Source organism: Lichtheimia ornata (genome assembly GCF_029851405.1).
Source record: "Lichtheimia ornata isolate CBS 291.66 chromosome Unknown scaffold00004, whole genome shotgun sequence".
In the NCBI taxonomy this organism is placed as follows: Eukaryota; Fungi; Mucoromycota; class Mucoromycetes; order Mucorales; family Lichtheimiaceae; genus Lichtheimia; species Lichtheimia ornata.
This window is the reverse complement of record NW_026695324.1, coordinates 644,416-663,786: the sequence shown is the minus strand read 5'-3', so window position 1 is coordinate 663,786 and position 19,371 is coordinate 644,416. Positions and strand designations below refer to the sequence as shown.

At 43.3% G+C, this 19,371-nt stretch overlaps 9 protein-coding genes across 9 annotated transcripts; 1 reads left to right on the top strand and 8 right to left on the bottom strand.

The window, feature by feature from the left end:
- Nucleotides 1–618: 618 nt before the first annotated feature.
- Nucleotides 619–1,725, top strand: O0I10_001661 (uncharacterized protein; the record flags this gene model as incomplete). The annotated part of the gene is made up of 5 exons (XM_058481753.1): nucleotides 619–744; nucleotides 807–852; nucleotides 922–1,022; nucleotides 1,092–1,352; nucleotides 1,414–1,725. 5 exons carry the CDS (start codon nucleotides 619–621, stop codon nucleotides 1,723–1,725), a joined length of 846 nt encoding a protein of 281 aa, XP_058347610.1.
- A 109-nt stretch (nucleotides 1,726–1,834) lies between these two features.
- On the bottom strand, nucleotides 1,835–2,219 carry O0I10_001660 (uncharacterized protein; the record flags this gene model as incomplete). Its single annotated transcript, XM_058481752.1, has 2 exons — nucleotides 1,835–2,057; nucleotides 2,119–2,219. 2 exons carry the CDS (start codon nucleotides 2,217–2,219, stop codon nucleotides 1,835–1,837), a joined length of 324 nt encoding a protein of 107 aa, XP_058347609.1.
- An 869-nt stretch (nucleotides 2,220–3,088) lies between these two features.
- O0I10_001659 (uncharacterized protein) lies at nucleotides 3,089–4,130 on the bottom strand (the record flags this gene model as incomplete). Its single annotated transcript, XM_058481751.1, has 2 exons — nucleotides 3,089–3,966; nucleotides 4,034–4,130. The coding sequence occupies 2 exons, from the start codon at nucleotides 4,128–4,130 to the stop codon at nucleotides 3,089–3,091; spliced, it is 975 nt and encodes a 324-aa protein (XP_058347608.1).
- A 787-nt stretch (nucleotides 4,131–4,917) lies between these two features.
- O0I10_001658 (eukaryotic peptide chain release factor subunit 1) lies at nucleotides 4,918–6,461 on the bottom strand (the record flags this gene model as incomplete). The annotated part of the gene is made up of 4 exons (XM_058481750.1): nucleotides 4,918–4,981; nucleotides 5,047–6,178; nucleotides 6,266–6,297; nucleotides 6,364–6,461. The coding sequence occupies 4 exons, from the start codon at nucleotides 6,459–6,461 to the stop codon at nucleotides 4,918–4,920; spliced, it is 1,326 nt and encodes a 441-aa protein (XP_058347607.1).
- A 442-nt stretch (nucleotides 6,462–6,903) lies between these two features.
- Nucleotides 6,904–8,978, bottom strand: O0I10_001657 (uncharacterized protein; the record flags this gene model as incomplete). The annotated part of the gene is made up of 11 exons (XM_058481749.1): nucleotides 6,904–7,022; nucleotides 7,087–7,188; nucleotides 7,248–7,477; nucleotides 7,540–7,958; nucleotides 8,026–8,030; nucleotides 8,092–8,185; nucleotides 8,247–8,406; nucleotides 8,475–8,550; nucleotides 8,609–8,626; nucleotides 8,694–8,737; nucleotides 8,806–8,978. The coding sequence occupies 11 exons, from the start codon at nucleotides 8,976–8,978 to the stop codon at nucleotides 6,904–6,906; spliced, it is 1,440 nt and encodes a 479-aa protein (XP_058347606.1).
- A 347-nt stretch (nucleotides 8,979–9,325) lies between these two features.
- O0I10_001656 (uncharacterized protein) lies at nucleotides 9,326–11,440 on the bottom strand (the record flags this gene model as incomplete). Its single annotated transcript, XM_058481748.1, has 10 exons — nucleotides 9,326–9,468; nucleotides 9,547–9,648; nucleotides 9,705–9,934; nucleotides 10,010–10,428; nucleotides 10,494–10,498; nucleotides 10,557–10,650; nucleotides 10,768–10,927; nucleotides 10,991–11,084; nucleotides 11,163–11,206; nucleotides 11,271–11,440. 10 exons carry the CDS (start codon nucleotides 11,438–11,440, stop codon nucleotides 9,326–9,328), a joined length of 1,461 nt encoding a protein of 486 aa, XP_058347605.1.
- Nucleotides 11,441–12,791: 1,351 nt separating this feature from the next.
- O0I10_001655 (uncharacterized protein) lies at nucleotides 12,792–13,505 on the bottom strand (the record flags this gene model as incomplete). The annotated part of the gene is made up of 5 exons (XM_058481747.1): nucleotides 12,792–12,900; nucleotides 12,962–13,180; nucleotides 13,243–13,256; nucleotides 13,336–13,376; nucleotides 13,460–13,505. The coding sequence occupies 5 exons, from the start codon at nucleotides 13,503–13,505 to the stop codon at nucleotides 12,792–12,794; spliced, it is 429 nt and encodes a 142-aa protein (XP_058347604.1).
- Nucleotides 13,506–14,357: 852 nt separating this feature from the next.
- On the bottom strand, nucleotides 14,358–14,612 carry O0I10_001654 (uncharacterized protein; the record flags this gene model as incomplete). Its single annotated transcript, XM_058481746.1, has 1 exon — nucleotides 14,358–14,612. One exon carries the CDS (start codon nucleotides 14,610–14,612, stop codon nucleotides 14,358–14,360), a length of 255 nt encoding a protein of 84 aa, XP_058347603.1.
- Nucleotides 14,613–15,541: 929 nt separating this feature from the next.
- On the bottom strand, nucleotides 15,542–16,756 carry O0I10_001653 (glyceraldehyde-3-phosphate dehydrogenase; the record flags this gene model as incomplete). Its single annotated transcript, XM_058481745.1, has 3 exons — nucleotides 15,542–15,912; nucleotides 16,044–16,660; nucleotides 16,731–16,756. The coding sequence occupies 3 exons, from the start codon at nucleotides 16,754–16,756 to the stop codon at nucleotides 15,542–15,544; spliced, it is 1,014 nt and encodes a 337-aa protein (XP_058347602.1).
- Between the last annotated feature and the right edge of the window lie 2,615 nt (nucleotides 16,757–19,371).

Below are 19,371 nucleotides of genomic sequence, written 5' to 3'. Positions count from 1 at the left end.
AGGCGATGAACGTCCATGTGCTTATTAGCCATCAAGACCGGAGCCCTGAAAAACAAACAAGAACGCTAAGGCAATCCCAATTAATTTATGGATACGGGTGGTCTTGAGTAAACTTGCTCCTGAGTGATGATGATAAGCGTAAGTCATATATATGATGGAGATGCTTTGTTGAAGGCGAATACAGGTTTCGATGACACACTGCGCAGTATAAACCAAGCCATCTCGTGTGGTCGATGAGATCATTGTTGTTGATGAAGCTAACGCCACCTATAACGTCTTTGTGCAAGCTGCTTTCAATGATCGGTGATGATGACAATGCCGCAGCACGTGACTTTGGCATGAAAGTGTTTTACACCGATATCAAGTGCGCAGTACATGAGTTGCTGGTACTTTAACAATGCAGCAACCCCTTACATCGACGGCTGTCATTTGATGTATTGTAGCTTCTGTCAAGTGAACAATAACCGGAAGGATCCGATCCGAGCCAACCCAAATAATGACCACACGACAAATAAGGAAACGTGTTTTGCTTGCATCTTTTGTTCATGCTGTTATTGGTTTTACCTTTCACAGATTCATTTGTTGGATCCTTTTTCTCTTCTTAGTGTCTAATCATCAATGTATGCATACCCAGATTTCGAAGTACGAGAGGAAGCCTATCATGCTACGCATTCTTTCACAAGGAAATTTTGCGGATGCATGTCCTTACGAGGAGGATGTGCAATGGCCTGTGCCCTGTGGATAGTAAGTAGATGTAATGCTCTTTGGTACAAAAGCAAGTGCTCATTGTGTATGCTTCTTTCAAGGGACTTCATTTATATTGTGCTATCCTTGCATTTCGATACAGCAATCGTAAGAGTGAAATAACGCAGACAGCAACAACCAATATAGGAAATGACTCATTGTACTATAACAACGTAGCCGTTTTCTCATATCTAAACGTCTATGCATTGATGGTGTTTGGTGGTGTATGTTGCGCTTTCGTCGTTGTGGCAATATTCAACCTTTTCTCTCTTTTTGTGGTACGACCCAGCTTTAGCTACGATGCGTGTTATATGAACAATGACTCATTTCAAGATATGGTTTTATAGGAATCAGCGATCCTCTTAAGGCTTGGCCATCGCATCACTTGGGTTATCGTTGTTGCATTCTTAATCGACTATTTTGGAACAATCATTGTCTTTAGCATTGAAGAATCATCCTATACTTCATGGTGTGTCCAATCAGCACAAGGTCGACTCTCTAATAGCACAGCATCACCGACCGATCCAGCAGTATACAACTGCCACAAGCTATGGGAAGATGAGCTCAAACTTTCTATTGCCATATACATCGTCATGTTCATTTGCTACGTAAGTCCTTCATCCATGTGAATGATCATTAAGCCATGTTCACGCAATGAAACATGCATAGCTCTATTGGGCCACATGTCTTTGGTCCTTTTCACAAAAGATCTTTGCTGTTCAACGAGATGCAGCGACCATCTATAATCGAGGGGCTCCACCACCAGCACCAGCACCAGTTCCTCCTCCACCACCGCCACCTATGACTGGTGTAATGAATATGAAACCCAACATCACAGTCCTTGATGATGGTCATCTTCCAGGAGAGCCATCATCCATAGCTGCCGCAACGTCACAACAACAAGAATACGTCGATGATGGTCAAAAGAGTGCCGCTCAACACGCACGAATTCTCTTTGGAAAGCTCAAATCTCTCTTTTAACATACATGTAATCTCCACCCCCATCCATCCTCGTTGTTTGACGTCTCTACGATCTGTATTGTATTACTGTCTTCTTTTTGTGTCTATAAGGTATACAATTAAATGTTATCTACAGTGTACTTGGCATGTCGTCGCCTGAAGGTGTTGATGCGAAGCTGCTGAATGATGCTGGTTCCGTATCCTTGTCCTTTTCTTCCATCTTTTTGGCCAACAACCGTTGAATCTCGCCGTATTTGAATACACACCGATCGATGCACACCATTTCGCCTTTGTTGAGATCGGGTTCGTGATAGTGGGTTGGGATACATTTCACGCGGCACTGCTCAATGATCCTAAACAGCACGTTAGATTTCCACCATGCCAGTCGATCAACGTTCTCCATTCGCTTAGTACCTTTTGTAAAGCTCAATAAACTGGTCATATTCTTGTTCTGCTTGGACCAGCTTGTTTTGGTCGATCATATAGTTTTGTGCATAACTGCCACTCCAGCTCATGGTTGATATGTGTGTGTGTGTTGTTGTTTGAAAAGGAAACAGCGGTATCGGGATTCCTCCGCCTTAATCCATTGCTGTCAATAAGTAGATACCCAGCCTAATTAGGTACATTGGGTGGTTGCCATGGTTTCAGCCAACACGAAAAAAAATGCATTTACGGGAGACTACAACGTCTTTGTTATGATGGTTAAGACCATCTTGAATCTTTGAGCAATAGAGATATCAATGTATTGATTGAGATCATTCATAACAAGTGCCTTTCTTAAGCGATGCTTGCATGACACCACATAGTCATCCATTTGGTTGCCATGTTGCTCATAAAGATAGATGTGCGCTTTGAATGCTCCCTATTCTTCGTCATTACTATACTCCAACAACATCTCTCGGATATACAAGCGAAAGTATTCGTTTTAACATACACGTTTAATACAGCATGGATCTCCTCGACATGAATGTTAAGGTAAAAGGGATCAGTGTATGCATGCAATAGGCACTCTTTGACTACGCTGTCTCATGCGGCCTTCGAAAGAGCCCTGCGATTAGGAGTAAACACACATAGATCCATTGATAGCCGTATCCATGACCCAATCCTCGTATCCATCCCACGCATATAAGAGAAATCCACCAACTTCTCAAAGAGAAAAAGCATCACGTATTAATAGGAGATCAGCAGAAGAATATATACATGACAAGAATGATGGAAAGAATAAAAGCAAGTGTTGATGCATCTACTAAAATGGGGGAAGATGTGGAATATATGAATTGCTGTAGAGGTGAAAGGGGGGTGGGGGAATAAAGAATGAAGTATGTGGAGCGTGTAATAGTAGGGATGAATTGTCTTCGCTTGCATATCTTGTGTAGGTGCGTTACTATGCAATATAGGGTATCCAGTCGCGTTGCAAAAGCGTGTCGAAATGCCGAACAGTTCTTTCCTCCTCATCATCATCGTCATCGTTATTATCCTCGTCGTCGTCATCCTCCTCCTCATTCTCATCCTCTTCTACCAAATCTTCCTTGCCTTGTTCACGTATTTTCTGGTCACCACCACCTGCTGTTGAAGGTGTCGAAGCTGCTGCAGCTGCGGCTTCAGCAATAACCGTACTACTCCTCCGCCGTTTACCCGTACGTTTAGTATACCGATATACTGGTTTTGATGCCGACGATGTTGATGATGTGGTTGTATTGGTTGTTGTTGTTGTCGCCGTATCAGTCGATGTATTGTTGTTGCTATCCTTCATGGCAACATTGTTGTCATGGCTACCGATATCATCCGTTGCATTATCATCCAAACTCCTCAATCGCTCATAACAAGGATGTTGCTGTATCAAGTTTGCATAGTATTGCTGTAAGATGGCCCCAGAGCTTGCCAAGTTCCAATCAATGAGCCGCAAAAACTCGAGCTCCAATGCATTAAGTTCTTGTGTCGATATGCCTCCCACCTTGGCATAATGAGAATTGGTGCAATAGGCATCACAAAGCGACTTGGAGGACACCGTTACCGCCGTGATCAAGAATCGATGTACGGTGAGGGATGATATAGTGAACTGGGGGTGTAGCTCACATACACGATCGATATAGATGAGTAGAATCAAGAGACACGCCTTTTCGACTGAGGCATACTTGACGATTCGTCGCAAATAGTCGTGCAAAGATATGTTTGGTGGTGTTCGTGAATGGAAGCGCGTAATGTTGCTCGGTGTCAAAGGGATAAGGTCGTTGTGGGTAATGAGCCGGCTCAACATGTCCGCTGTAAAGAAGTAGGTGAGTACTCCACACGCACACACTCTTGACGAAGCTGACAAGGGATCTCTTACCAATCATATGAGTCAAGTAATTAATATCTATAGCATAAAAGTATTCCGGCACTTGAATGACCTTGGGAATGGCCGTCTCTGTCGATTCTGTGGCCATGACATTGATCACGAAAGCGTTGTTGTGTTTCTTTCTTGACCGAGCCGCGGGTTTGTCGCTAAAAGGGCGGAAAGAAAGCAAAAGGTATCGTTTCTACTCAGTCACACTTCTTCTGGCAAATGGGATGTGGGTTTTCTATTCCCCATCCCCTTCAACGTATCCTTCACCTCCAGTAAGCTTGGACGAGCATCGAAAGCCTGCTTTTTTTTTAACGTTCAACTCTTCAAAGGGAAAAGGCAACAAGGTAAATCCTTTTTCTGACATGGGAATGACAGCAACAACAACAGGAGAAATGTGTACATAATGCATTCAACCAGTGATCAACAGGGATGGGGGTCTCGTGCAAGCATCCAACAAGACGATTGGCCTCAAACTTTCCGAAACGCCATGCTGCTTTGCATTTGATCTGGTCATTCAATGGTGGTGTCATTCATGCATTTTACCACAATGGATCCGCTTGTACTATTGAATCAAATAAAGTAACACATGTATTGAAAAGAAAAAGTGCATGATTTGTAGCCATTGCATAACATAGGCTTAGATTTATACCATCAATCCTCATTGTTGAATTTACTACCGGCTGCAAATGTATATGCAATACGGTATAAGATATCATTTTACTGATAAGATAAATGAAAAAGAAAAAAACACATTGGTCAAGAATGATTCTACTATGACAAACCACGCTAATGTAATCGTCTACTGCTAATCCTGCTGTTCAGTTTTTAGCTCGCCCTGCTCTTTCTTGACCGATGTGTGGCTCTGCCCTGGCAGGCTCTGCCCACTCCTATTCATCATCAGAAAGGAATTCGTCCGATTCATAGTTGAGCTGCTCAAAGTTGACTTGGTATCTATCATCATCCCATTTTCGTCAGCTACACCTTTCCACATTCATTGGATCCAAATCCTTGCTTACCTTAGGATACCGCCAATACCACCAAATCCTTTGACAAACTGGGAACCTTCCTGTGATCGATTGGTGATAAACTCGAGAGATGTACCAAAGTTCTTGTAATTTTCAGCAAACCACTCAAGCAAGGGTTGAACCTCCACAACATCCATTTCAGCATTGGGAGCTGCATCAGGAGAAGTATCCTTGATGAAAGCACGATCCTTCTCTTCTTGCTTGGTAGGATGATACACGATCTCATCACCAGCGACATTCTTGAGGACATAACGATTGAGCTCAAGGCCTTCATAAACGATCAAGTTTTCAACAGCACCCAATTCAAGCGCTTTCAAAGTATCATCCACACCAAAGCAGTACTTGCCGCTGTCTTGAGAGATCTCGTTGAAATAGGTTTGGATGAGCTTCTTTTCTTGAATGAATTTGACATTCGAAAGCGACTCTGCTGAGAGTTCAATGGCTTGGTTGAAACCATTTTCACCACCATAGGATACATCCACCACCTTGACAATCTTGGATTGCAAACGTTGATCAAACATATCGGATTGAGAGAGCTCGGTTTTGAAATCAGCTGAACCAGCCAAGACGAGACCCGCCACATTGACCTTATCATTGGAAATGAAGAATTGCACAGCCAATTCGGCCACCTTGCGAACGTAGTTGTGGCGTTTCTCTTCACGCAAACGAGCAAAACGAAGAGCCGATTGACCACCACGACCATGCTTTTTGGGAAGATCGACTTGCATCTTGTGGATCACATCACGCGTGTTGCCTGAAAGCGTACCAAACAATGACCCGTTACCATCCATGATAATGAAACCAAACTTGGCATCATCCTCCAAGAGACTTTGCAACGCCTCGGTGTGGAACTTGTTGTCGCACAGGTACAACGACGTGTTGATGGGCTTGTGAGGCTCAAAATCAATGTTGACCTTTTTCTCCTTTCCCTCCTCGGTGACAATTGTTCCGCAGTAGACCACCAGACCATTGGGAGGAACCTTGGTATACAACTTGAGACGTTGTTGTGTCGACGTAATGGCTGAAAGCACTGAAAGACGATTCACACGCGACTTGATATTGGATGCTGTACCATACTCATCAGCAAGCATCTTGCCAACACGAGAAACTTGATCCTTGGGTGCTGCAAAAAGAGAGAGAGAGAGAAATGAGTATCCCCCATTCTCATCATCATCATCATCATCCTTTCAAACCCTCCCTGAATACTTACGAATGATAAGAGAGATCATGGATGTGCCATTACTACATAGAAGCATAAGCATCCCCGTTTCTCGGCCACCACCATATATGTATGTATACTACACTCACCCTCTGGCGGCCTCCAAACTCCTGATCAGCTTTTTCATCTTCCACATTTCGACCTGTTGGTCACTTCCATCGGATCCCTGCGTATGCGAAGTCGCCATGCTGCTATATACTGACAACACCAATGAGCCTGATTGCCACCCAAAGAGAGAAACGTCACTTACCTTCTCACACAAGAAAAAAAGGAGAAAGAAAAGAAAGCGTAAACTAACCCTATTCAACCTCAGAATGGAGCTAAAATCATGCAACCACGGCAATTCTACCACGTCCTTCGTCATCGCCCCTGAATCGATCCACTTGCATCATGGGTGAGCATTGGATAGTGTAGACTTGTATATACATCTTATAGACCATGAATAATAAACGATGATGGATAATGCTTTTATGTTTCTCTCTCTTCCTTCTCCAATAATGGCTATATATGGAGTTTGCAGAAAATGTCACCAGGGTGGCAAGGTGATGGAGCTCAAACCTTCTTTTTCCTTGTCACACCTACTTTTTTGATGAAGCGCATCTTTATTGTATATTTTTCAAATGTCTCTATTACAATGCATCATCGCGGCCTTTTGGTAGCATGATTCGCTTTTCCTCCAGCTTATAGGTTACGTACGATATCACAATCATCAATGCAGTAGTACACATAGACACTATTTTGCCTGTACCTGTAAACGTGTTGACGTGTTATTAGCGGCAATGGCTCATAAAAGATTTTCAAAAGATACTCACGATACTCGGGTGCTTGTGTCACTGTCCATGCAGCCACCTTGATGAATTCTGAAGCAAGGCTTCCAATGGTGTTAACAATAGCAATAGCGAGTGCACGTGTTTCTATGAATCAATCCCACCAATCAGTATATGGCTAATAAACGCGTTACCCCCTTTCCTACCTGCATCCGCTTGATGGATTTCGTTATTCCATGCCATCATGATTGATACGGTACCGAGTAATGGCACAACCATGTACATGCAAACAAATAAGAGAGCCACAGGAACATGTCCATGATTGACAACAACGAGTAGGATATAAGAGATGAGAGCAAAGGAGGCAGCAATCTCGATGTGCATATGGCGTTTGCCGTAACGATCCGATAGATGGCCTTGTATGACGATGACGGGTCTAAAGTAATTCACATCAATAAGTTAACTTCAAATAATGGGTGCTCATACTGATGAACGTACACTGCAACGATGTAAATGGGCACGGTCATGTAATTGGCAAATGAAGCATCGTATCCCATCTCACGTAAAATGATGGCAAATTGTTGTAGGATACCGATCCCAATGTGGTGACAAATGAAAATGATGATGAAAAGATAAATGTAGGGCGTTGCGCAGACATTGTGTAGCGTGGCCATGTTGAATCCGGTGGCTATCACCTTTTTGCCTTGAACTTCCAAACGCTTGATTGCGACATGACGCTCCTCGCTGCTCAAGAAACGGGTATTGTGTGGATAATCAGGCAACACCATGAACCCAACAATGCCAATACAAATGGCTATCAGACCTTCGGTGATAAAGAGCCATTTCCATCCTCGCATCCCATGTGCTCCATCCAATGTTTGTGCAATAGCTCCACTGATTAATCCAGAAAACGATCCCTTGGGTGATAACGATGATGAGCTAAGATGCACGAACAGTACTAGAAGATTATTGATGATGCTTTACCGAAACTACAACGCCATAAGAAAAGATCAATATTCCTGCTACCGTTGAATGTACATGTAGACTTACAATGGTGACCTGCCGTAAAGATAGCGATGCGCGTTCCAAGTTCTTGATGTGTATACCAGTTGCCAAGAAGATAAATCATGCCTGTATAGAACGGCTGTTGACGAAGTGTATTAATCGAATGTGTGACATGGTGGTTCCCTTTGTGGATCACTTACAGCTTCTGCAAATCCTAGGCAAATGCGTAATCCAAACAAGCCTGCATGTGTCTTTACGGTAGCCATAAAAGAAACCATAGCACCCCACAAGCACACGGAAAGTGGCATCATGATTCGTGGTCGCACCTTGGGCATAATAGCGTTACATGGGATCTGTAAGCTACGTAAAAAGAGGTGTTGATTGTAAGCCATAGACAAAGAAACATATCCTCGAAAGCGCGTGCTTACCAAACATAGCCAATGAAGAACATGGTAACAGCCCAATTATATGCAGCGTTATGCAAATCCAAATCTTCTTTCATCCCTATGGAAATGGGGTTGAATATGGCGCACCTGGATACTCAGTCATCAGCCGTATGTACCCGTTGTATATGCGTTCGCTTTGCATCGTGAAGCATTGTAAGTTTACGATTCTTTCTTTCCCCATGCCATTAGCTGTTAACGTACGCATGTTGTTCCGATCCAGCCCATTCGCCCAATACGCCAGGAATCTGTATAGGCTTCAACCATGAAAAGCTGTTCTTCGCATATGTACGTTCAATACAAATGAAACACTTGCCCCCAAAGTAAAAGACTCAGGTCGAGTTTTCTGATCAGCCGCTTCTCGATAAGTTTCTCCTCTGCCGTAAGGACCTCTTCAGTCGTCGTTGCTGTTGTCGTTGTCGAGCTGCTTGCAACATCGGATCCACGTGGTAATAGCGGCTCATGTTCAAGGTCTTTTCCTTTCGACATTCTGATGATACAGGCGTTGCAAGTCAGCTAACAAAGAGACAAGAAAAGGTGCATATCGAATGGTCGAACAACGCTGAGTGCTTTATATGGCCAAAAAGAGAGGTGTGTGTCACACAACACATGCAAAGACGGCGTGTGAATAAACAATGATGCAGCATACGACGGCCATAAACAATGACATCTATCCCCATCTCACCTTCTACCTTTTAATACTACTCATGTGATTCCATCCCATAGTCTCTTAAATGCCAATTCCTTGCTAAATAAATAGATTGTATTATTGGAGGATAATTATAATATGATAAAAGTATTAGCACGTTCCTTGGGTGGAAAAATGACAAGATTGATCACTCCTTATCAATAGTGCTATCGGTTTCAATACGCTTGACAGGCTTTGGAAGCAAGATTTTCTTTTCTTCAAGAAAGTAGACAGCAAAGCAAACGATGATCATCAAAGCAGTCGTCGAGGTGGTGACAATCTTGCCCGTGCCTACATAATTGGATTAAAGCCATGATGAGCCATGTATTTGTTATAGCAGCAGCAGATGAAATGGATATGAATACTTACGAAAGGCTGGTGCTTGAGTCACTGCCCATGCAGGTACATTGATAAAGTTGGGTGCTAGGTTACCGATAGAATTTACCATGGCAATAGCCAAGGCACGTGTTTCTAAAACAAAAGCAATCAGCGATTTTGCATGGATCACCATAGCAACAACAACATACCTGAATCGCATTGATGAATTTCATTGTTCCAAGCCATCATGATGGGTGAGATGCCAAGTACAGGAACCACCATATAGACACAGACAAACAACAATGCCACAGGAACGTCTCCATGGTTGACAGCAACCAGCAACACATACCATAGCAACGTCCATGCTGCACCTGCTTGGATATGCCAGTGCCGTTTGCCGTAGCGATCGGATAAATAGCCTTGTAATACCATCACCATGCTACAATAAGAATAAAAAAAGCGATGAGCCTCTTGTTAATGTCCTATTTGATCATGAAGAGGGGGTTACACATACGCAGCAAAACACCACACGGGCACGGTCATATAGTTGGCAAAGGAAGCCTCGTAACCCATTTCCTTGAGGATAATGGCAAACTGTTGCAGGATACCCATACCAAGCTGCATGCAGCTGAAGATGATGATAAAGAGGTAAATGTATGGCGTGGTGCATACGTTGCGTAATGTTGTCAAGTTGAGACCTGTGGAAACGATCTTTTTGCCTTGTCGTTCGAGACGTTTCATGGCTACAGCTCGTTCCCCAGCATCCAAAAAGCGAGTATTGTGTGGGTAATCAGGAAGAAGGAAAAATCCAACTATGCCAATCGCAACGCCAATAAGACCTTCAATGATAAAGAGCCATTTCCATCCTCGCATGCCATGCGCGCCATCCAAAGTTTGTGCTATGGCTCCACTGATTAATCCTGAAAAGGCCCCCTTCATTGATACAGAACCAAGTTTAATGTTTGAAAATCCCGTAGAGGAATATCAAATGAGCTTACCGAAACTATAGTATATCATGAGCCATCATTACATGATACGTCAAGGTGTTTATGCGTACTTACATTGTGATCCAGCAGCAAAAAAGGCAGTACGTGAACCAAGCTCCTGGCGAGTATACCAGTTGCCAAGGAGATACACCATACCAGGATAGAAAGGCTGTTCCAAATCCAATAACGAAAATGAGTATGATGAGTGCTACTGCTGCAAGATGGGCGAATTCTTTGATCTTGTGACAATGGTATTTGTGCTAGGGAATATGGCACATCCACTTACAGCTTCTGCGAAACCAAGGCAAATACGTAAACCAAATAAGGCACTATGATTGTTTACTAGTGCCATGAAGCAAACCACAGCACCCCATAAGCACACAGCAGCTGGTAACACGAATCGAGGGCGTAGCTTGGGAAGTACGGCATTGCAAGGGATTTGTAAGCTATTAAATGAAAACGTTAAAACACCATCCTAGTAGCATACCACCACAGCTTTATCATCCTACCAGACATAACCAATAAAGAACATGGTGATACCCCAATTGTATGCAGAGTTGTCGAGGTCCAAGTCTTCTTTCATGCCCGTCGTATAAGCATTAGCTATATAACAAACCAACCCATCATGTGCCTGTTAATATGCATGTTGTATCCATATCCCCTTATTGACAGGTGACATACGCATGTTGTTTCGATCAAGGCCATTTGCCCAATAAGCAAAAAACCTACAAACCAACGTAAGCATACTCGTTTCCGTCCAACAACAAGATCACGTAAATAGTTACTCACGCCCAAACCATAAGGTGATAGTCGAGTTTACGAACCAGCCGCTTCTCGACCTTTTTCTCTTCCGGCGACAATTCATTTGGCTGGGTATCATCCATTTGCACAGAGCTCTCCTGTGGTGGTGGTAGTGATGCTGCCACGGCAGATTGTTCAATATCCTGATCTTGAGCCATAATATTAAAGTGGAGGAGGTATGAGCACAATCACGAGGAAAAGGAAATAGCTATACATCCCGGATAACAGGTGTCTTTATATACGAACAAGGAAAAATATCATCACCGTGTGAATGATTACAGCAGCAAACTGAAAGCAAGAAACCATGTCATTGTACGACCCTGAGCCAAGAGAACACTGGTGATCGAGAAAAAAGAATCAAGCTGGATCAAATGTCTGACGCAGATCAGGGCGCACATGTTGCATACAATAAGTAGAAAGAATACTGGGTGTGTGTGTGTGTGAACGATTTCATACAGGTACAAGATGGCGGTGTGACACAGCATTGCTTATTGTGGCAATGTTTCCCGACGAACCCCACAATGCCGACTCATTTGATTGCTGCCTTGTTGCGTGTATCCAATATTAAACGATATACGTTGATTGATTGATACGTGGTATCCATGATACGGCTCTTTTGTGTGATAAAGATGTTTCTTGTTCAATAGTACGTTGGCCGTATCATAGTCCCTTTGTCGACTGATAACCCAACAATGCGAATCGTATATTCCAGATTGAAGGTGATCGGGCTTTGGCTGCAAAGGAAAAGTGAGAAGTGGGTCTTTTATCCACTTTTGTACTTTGCAAGTTGTATCCCAATCTGCAAAAGGAAGATGGGAAAACCCAAAAGACTGCAGAGGGAGGTATTGCAACAAAAAGGCAAATAGCTCGGCCCTTTTCCTATTAGCTAATTATCACTAAGCGACCACCAACCAGCTTTTGCGTGAGAAAAAAAAAAGAATCAAAAACATTGCATACCTTGTGATCGATCCACCATATTCCCTTTGACCTCTGTGTTGTGGATCAATCATCAATGAGATCTCAAGGTGCGCAAGTTGTATCTTTAAATCGGCTCTCTATCGACAATGAAGTATCATAAAAGACAAAGCAAGGTGTTGAAAGTATCAACGCTGTGATACACGTGATCAAGGTATGTGTAACTTGATACTACAGACTTTGACAGCATACACGATTCAGCCTTTCCGGGAGTATGGTTGCTACCGCTACTCGATTTGGTCGCCAAACATAAACGATCCATAATGAAAAGCCCGCCTCATAATGATGATAATTATGGGTTCTTTGTATGGCATTTCCTATCGGATGTCAATCTAGGCGGCGCGATAACAAAGAAAAAGTGGAAACCGAAGACTTCCAAGAAAAGACGAATCTATGGACCCCACAATTCCCCCAAACCCCTGCGTTTATGGCGTTATCTAACATCTTCCAGCTATTCCAGATCACCTTTGTGTACCCTTTTGATTGCATAAACCTTTATTCCAGCGATACCTAAGCACGTATACAGGATACAAGCTAAGCTTTTGTGGTGGTGGTGGTGGGTAGTTCCTCCGTAGGTACAAATTCGACTCGAAGATGGACTTTGCCGTGGCTGGAGAGCCCTAGCATGGCAGGCAAGTTGATCCTATATATGGATAGTCAGCATAAAAAAAGGAGAAAACATCCCATAGAGTCGTCATAGATACCAATCATCAAAGACACTGCCATTGAAGACATCTTGAAGATCGATTTTAGCTTCACCAATCTTGTCCGTGCCAAGAATATCCTTGTCTTTGACCTTCAAATAAAGCTTGTGCTTGACCCCTTGCCGAACAGTGAAAGCAAACGTCTCGTTGTAAACGGGATTGTTGGTATTCTTGGCCTCGCTCGTACGTTGCTTATGATTCTCATCCACCCACAGCTCACTGAAGGGGAAAAAACGGTTGTCAAATGACATGAATACAAATGATCAATGCTTGGCACTCACATGAAGGGATCATTCTTTTCATCATGGAGGATCGTAAACGATATCAGCAACAGGGTATCATACAACAACAATAAGCATAGAAGAATCCCTCACCTTCCCAATCATATCTTGATCCTTGAGATCCTTGGCTTCATCTACATGAGGATGAGGTATCCTATGTGATTAGATGGATAATATGGATACATGTACAAATCAAAGAGAGTAGTGAGTGACATACATATGGTAACTGAAAGAACACCTTCAGGATGTCTTGTTGCGAGCATGTTTGTATTGGAGAAAGAGAAGGAATGAAAAGCGTATGGGAGGTGGTTGTGGTCGAATGATATTTAGAGTGACAATACAAAGCTGCAGAGGGCATGCGTCATGCTGATGTCTGATGATCTCTCCTTAATGCACTTCGTATACTGCATGAATCGGATGCAACCTTTTTCGTGTCACGATGGATACTCCCAGCGCGTTGCCTTGTGTCATACTGATAATGCCAGGCTGATTTACAAGTAAAATGATGACCCGTGCGTCTTGAATTGACTTGGTGGTGACGATGAGCTGCATAGTCCCAGTGGCTGTTATCGTACTAGGATGGCGACTTTGTCGTTGTCGTTGGAGAATACCATCAATGAAACATTGGTCTTCGTGTCTCAGCAGGAGAGATGAGATGCTTGCCTTTGGTATGTATCATGCATGCAATCGAAAATGTATCAGGTAAATATAAAGCTGGATCTAAGGTCGACACTCTGCGCATGTTGCATCATATACTCTGCTGAGCAACGTAATATCGACGTAAGAGAAAATGTCATAGTTGCCTGTTGATCATGTTGAAAGTGTGCAGGTAGCTGCATCCAGCTGTTGTAAGTATTGTGTTCATTGTCATCCTCCATTCTCCTCCATCAGAGCTGCAAGACGATATCGTGTCGACATGTTCGTTTATTCCTCAACCATGTAGCAATCCTTCTTCACACCATATAGTCTAAGCTGATACTACCTTTGATAGCTCTTCGCTGATCCTGCCATCCTTTGTGCCATTGCCCATTCTCACCATTTGATAAGGTACCAAGCATCGCGTTCCTTATTAGAACCATGTGCAGTTGCCAATCCATATCCTTCATTGATCTTACCTATAGCTTGATGCGATCCTCCCACAATATCAACTCTGGATGTAGTTGTGTATAATCAAGCACCATACTTTGCTGTTCGATGTCGAAGGCAAGAGGCTCGTATACTTTTGGTGGATCAAGAACATGCTTTTGGTGGAAGTCGCCAGTCATCATAAACAATAAAACGCATCGTATAGTTGTGTGCAGATTGAAAAGCTGTGTCAAGGTGTTGATGAGTTGAAGTGACCCATTCCATGCTTCAGCTGCAGTGCCCATTGTTGGAGAGGAAGCCTCAATGTAGCCTTGTTGTTGTGTCAATGACGTTCTGCAGATGGCGGTTGTGGTATTCAATGAGTTGGATGAGGTGTACTGGGTATGGAAAAGAGAAAGAGAGAACATCCCTTTGACCCCTAGGATCATGCAGCAACCAAAATTAGTAGACTTTGTAAACAAATCAGTCTCCATGATACACCCATTTACCCCACATACACGTATCCATGCACTTTTTCCTTGTCAAATGAATAAACGGATCCGAGGAATATGATGAAGCTGAAACATTGCACGTGTAATACGGGTTGAATCGCGTATTCAAAAGACATCTTGAAGCCATAATGATGACACGTGTTCATGCGGCAATACAACAACTCTCCCACGGAACGACGCACACGCGGGGTAATCATCAGCACATGAAGAAAAGGGTTGCTAGTTCCGAGAAACGAAATCGGGTCGGGATGCAAGAAGCTATGGACAACCTATAATTGGCAAATTCCGGAGCGGATGTGCTTATAGCTCCTCTTGTTTGACATGTGAGAAAAAATGGACGCGCTTTCCACCCGAAGCACTCATGTGCCACAGCTTATGCTTCTTGTTATTTGGTCTGGGTGCCTAAAAAGAAGATCAAAGAAAGGATGTCTGAATTCGAAATCACGCCATGCTACAAAATCACATTCAGGGCAATCGGCTATCACCGGAGAGGGGGAAGACAAACCATGCAACCTTGTTACGCACATGCAAATTGCGGGGTGATCATGATGATGATTGTCGTCGTTATCGGGAAAGAAGACCATCACAAAATAGAACCATTATACAACACATTCGAGATCATTATGTCATGTTCAAACAAAAAGGTGATTGTTCCTCTTTAATGGTTGTCGTGTGTGATTGTGGAATCGTATATGTACACTAAAGTATTTTTTTTTGGTAATTTACAGAGCACCATCGACCTTGGCAGCGTGGCAGATCAAGTCGACAACACGGGTGGAGTAACCGTACTCATTGTCATACCACGAGATGAGCTTGACAAAGTTGGGGTTGAGAGAGATACCAGCCTTGGCATCAAAGATGGAAGAGCGGCTGTCACCCAAGAAATCGGTGGAGACAACTTCATCCTCAGTGTAGCCGAGAATGCCCTTAAGCTCGTTCTCAGAGGCAGCCTTGATAGCTTCCTTGATCTCATCGTAAGAAGCACCTTGCTCAATGCGAACAGTCAAGTCAACAACAGAGACATCGGGGTTAGGGACACGGAAGGACATGCCGGTAAGCTTGCCGTTAAGGTGGGGAATGACCTTGCCAACAGCTATACATAATACCGAATAAGCATCACGTTACACATACGCAAACACACACACATCACCCATGCTATAACATCCTCCTTCACCCGGGTATCCTCGGAACCCACCAACACAAATAACAACAACAAAAACTTACCCTTAGCAGCACCAGTGGAGGCAGGGATGATGTTGGCACCAGCGCCACGGCCAGCACGCCAATCCTTACCAGAGGGACCATCAACGGTCTTTTGGGTGGCAGTGGTAGCGTGAACGGTGGTCATGAGACCCTCAACAATCTTGAACTTGTCATCAATGACCTTAGCAAGGGGAGCCAAGCAGTTGGTGGTGCAAGAGGCGTTGGAGATGACTTGGTATTCAGACTTGTAGGAATCAAGGTTGACACCGCAAACGAACATGGGGGCATCAGCAGAAGGAGCAGAGATAACAACCTTCTTGGCACCACCAACCAAGTGAGCCTTAGCCTTCTCAATGGTAGTGAAGACACCAGTGGACTCAACAACATAGGCAGCGTTGTCTTGGCCCCAGGGGATTTGGGAAGGATCACGTTCAGCGTGGACGGTGATAGGCTTGCCGTTCACAATAAGCTTGCCATCCTTAGCCTCAACGGTACCCTTGAAGCGGCCGTGGGTGGAGTCGTACTTGAACATGTAGACCATGTATTCAAGGTCAATGAAGGGGTCATTGACAGCAACAACTTGAACGTTGGGGTTTTCAAGGGAAGCACGGAGGACAATACGACCGATACGACCGAAACTATACGTCATCCACCATTGTCAATATACAAGATACATCATACAACATGCCATGTAAGAGAAAGACTTACCCGTTAATACCAACTTGGACAACCATTATGTGTGATGTGTAAAAGAAAAAGAGAAACTAGAGGATCAAAAGAGGTGGCATGATTGCTCTGAATTTATAGTTTTTGCTCAACGTGTATCGCCTACGTCAGGACGCGTGCCTTACTCCGATTCACCACTCAGCAATCAGCACCCAACTAAATTCTGATGAGATGATCCTGGATAGGATTACAGCTCATACACACACCACCACCACAACACAAATATTCGCATATCACACACACGCCATTTTTTCATGTTACAAACGATTTATTGTTTCATAGAAAGATCGTTTGCATTTAAGACCTATATGACTTTTCGTATGCAACCCTATACGATAACGTTATTATAGTCATTCAGCAGCAATTGTATTTTGATGCCGATAAGCCATGTTAAGGTATTGTATCTATGATATATACAGCGCTGGCATAATGGTGGGAAGAATGGTTGATGCTCAATGGTTAAGCGGGCCAAGCTGGGAAAGCAACTGGAATTAGCGGGACGTGTAATTCAACATCGAGAGATCTTCCCGCAAACATGCGGCACACCAACACATTTTGTCCTTCATCCTTGTTTCCTTGTTGTACCCATTCCAATGACCTTGACGAGTTGTTTGATAGCAATTACGCTATAATAAAGCCCATAGATGTTGTAAGCGAACAATGATTTGGTGATCACCAAATTGCGTACAGTGACTCGGTACCCATCTTATCGTACACAATATTACCAGGCCCGCTTAGCTTATCGATGATCCTTCATATCTGTATCCAATCACCAGCAAGTTTACCTATATTTGTCATGCGAGGAAAACGGGTAAAATGTCAAGTGCTTGACGACGATGGGAAAAGAGACAACAAACGAACTTGATGTGCACCACAACACCAATAAAGATCCCGTGGTGGTTAGTAACCTGCACCACATTACCTTCTTTTGTGTGTGTTATTGCATGTCATTCTCGGTTGGTACCATGCATGTTGGCGTTTTCTCATACCCAGCTTATTTACACTTGTTGTAACCATGGCAACTCGATAATTGAAAATAGGGTAGAGGGCATGAAGGACCCATGCCTACTCGTGGAGTAACCATACAAGACACACAAGGGCCCCAAGTCAACCCCAGGTACATGATGGCTTTTTATCCCCGTGACGAATGGTGTAACAGCATCATCAGCAAAGAAGGTGCCGAATTCATCATCCGTGATGATAGGAGAAGAAAGAATATAGAAGCTGCTTTTGTCATGCTACCCATGATTGTGCTGCATTAGACGTATAGTTTCTCCCGAGTGGTGCGTGCCCGTGATGAAATTTGGGTTCCTAAAATGGGGCAGACCAAAATACAAAGGTGAGGCATAGAGTAACTTATGCAACGTGTCTCAAATGACACATGCGTCTTGGATGCAGATGAGTATAGAACGATGGCTTCATCATTGCTTGTATGATAACAATGAAATGCTGCTGAAGGAGAAAGAAAGAAAAAGCGAACAATGAGGAAGAGGATGGATCGGGAAACAAAGACATCATTTGCCAAAGACAGCGCAAAGAAAAGAAAGGAAAAACATGCGTACACCAAGAACCCCTTTTTATTTTAGGCAAGAGAGGAAATGCATATAGGTCGCCGCTGTCTGGTTTTTTTGATATCCATCAAAGGACTTTCCTTCCAATCAAAAAGATCCCCGTGATGGGCAATGACGGTGTTGTTGTTGCTGATACACCCACGCACATGCGAGACCAGACATATCTCTGCACCCAAAATCATGTATTCTCTTTTGTTATGGGTCATTATTCACAAAAAGGGATTTGCTTTTTTTTTTCTCGAGCTGAATTGTCCTGGTCTTTAAATATAAAGGTAAGGTCCTCCCCAGCACCGTGTATTATTGCCCACTTCATTCTTCTTTCTTTCTTCCCATCAACATGGTATCATCACACACATCAACAAGAAGCAGTACTACAACCATCATCCGAGACATCCTTGCTGTTAGGGCGTACTATCCACATCACAACTACTGTTTACTCCACCGGGTATACTATTCTACAACTTGGTGTCCACACTGTGGCCAAGATCTGAAATAAGGAATCACATCAACAAGAGAGGTAACAAAATTAAGCAAAATGTTTGTTATTGGATATATAAACACGACAACTTACACAACAACGTGCACTATAACAGCAGGCCTTTCTTTCATATTGCATTACATACCTTCCAAGGGTGGTGATGTGTAGCATCCACACAAAGCAGCAACCTTACTTTTAGTATATCCATTATCATCACAAGATCCCATGAGACTGAAAATGAAACGAACCTTTTATACCAAATACCCAACAACATAGCATCTTTAAGGCGCTTTTCCTCTCTCTCTCTTTGTTGTTACTGTTTTCAAATCCCAGCTTTGTATCTGAAATAAATGCAACCGAAAAGATAAAGAGCAAGCGGGGAGAAACGGGTTTGGAACCCATTCTTTGGTCTGGAACTTGCATTCATGGTGTTTTGTTTACAGTTAACCATCAACAGAAGAAGGATTGCAGCACAAAAGGTCCCATGCCCATAACTAGTTTTACACATGATATGCATCTCCCCCATTCTTTTTTCTTTTTCCAATCATTGGCGATCCCCCACCCAGTAATTCGT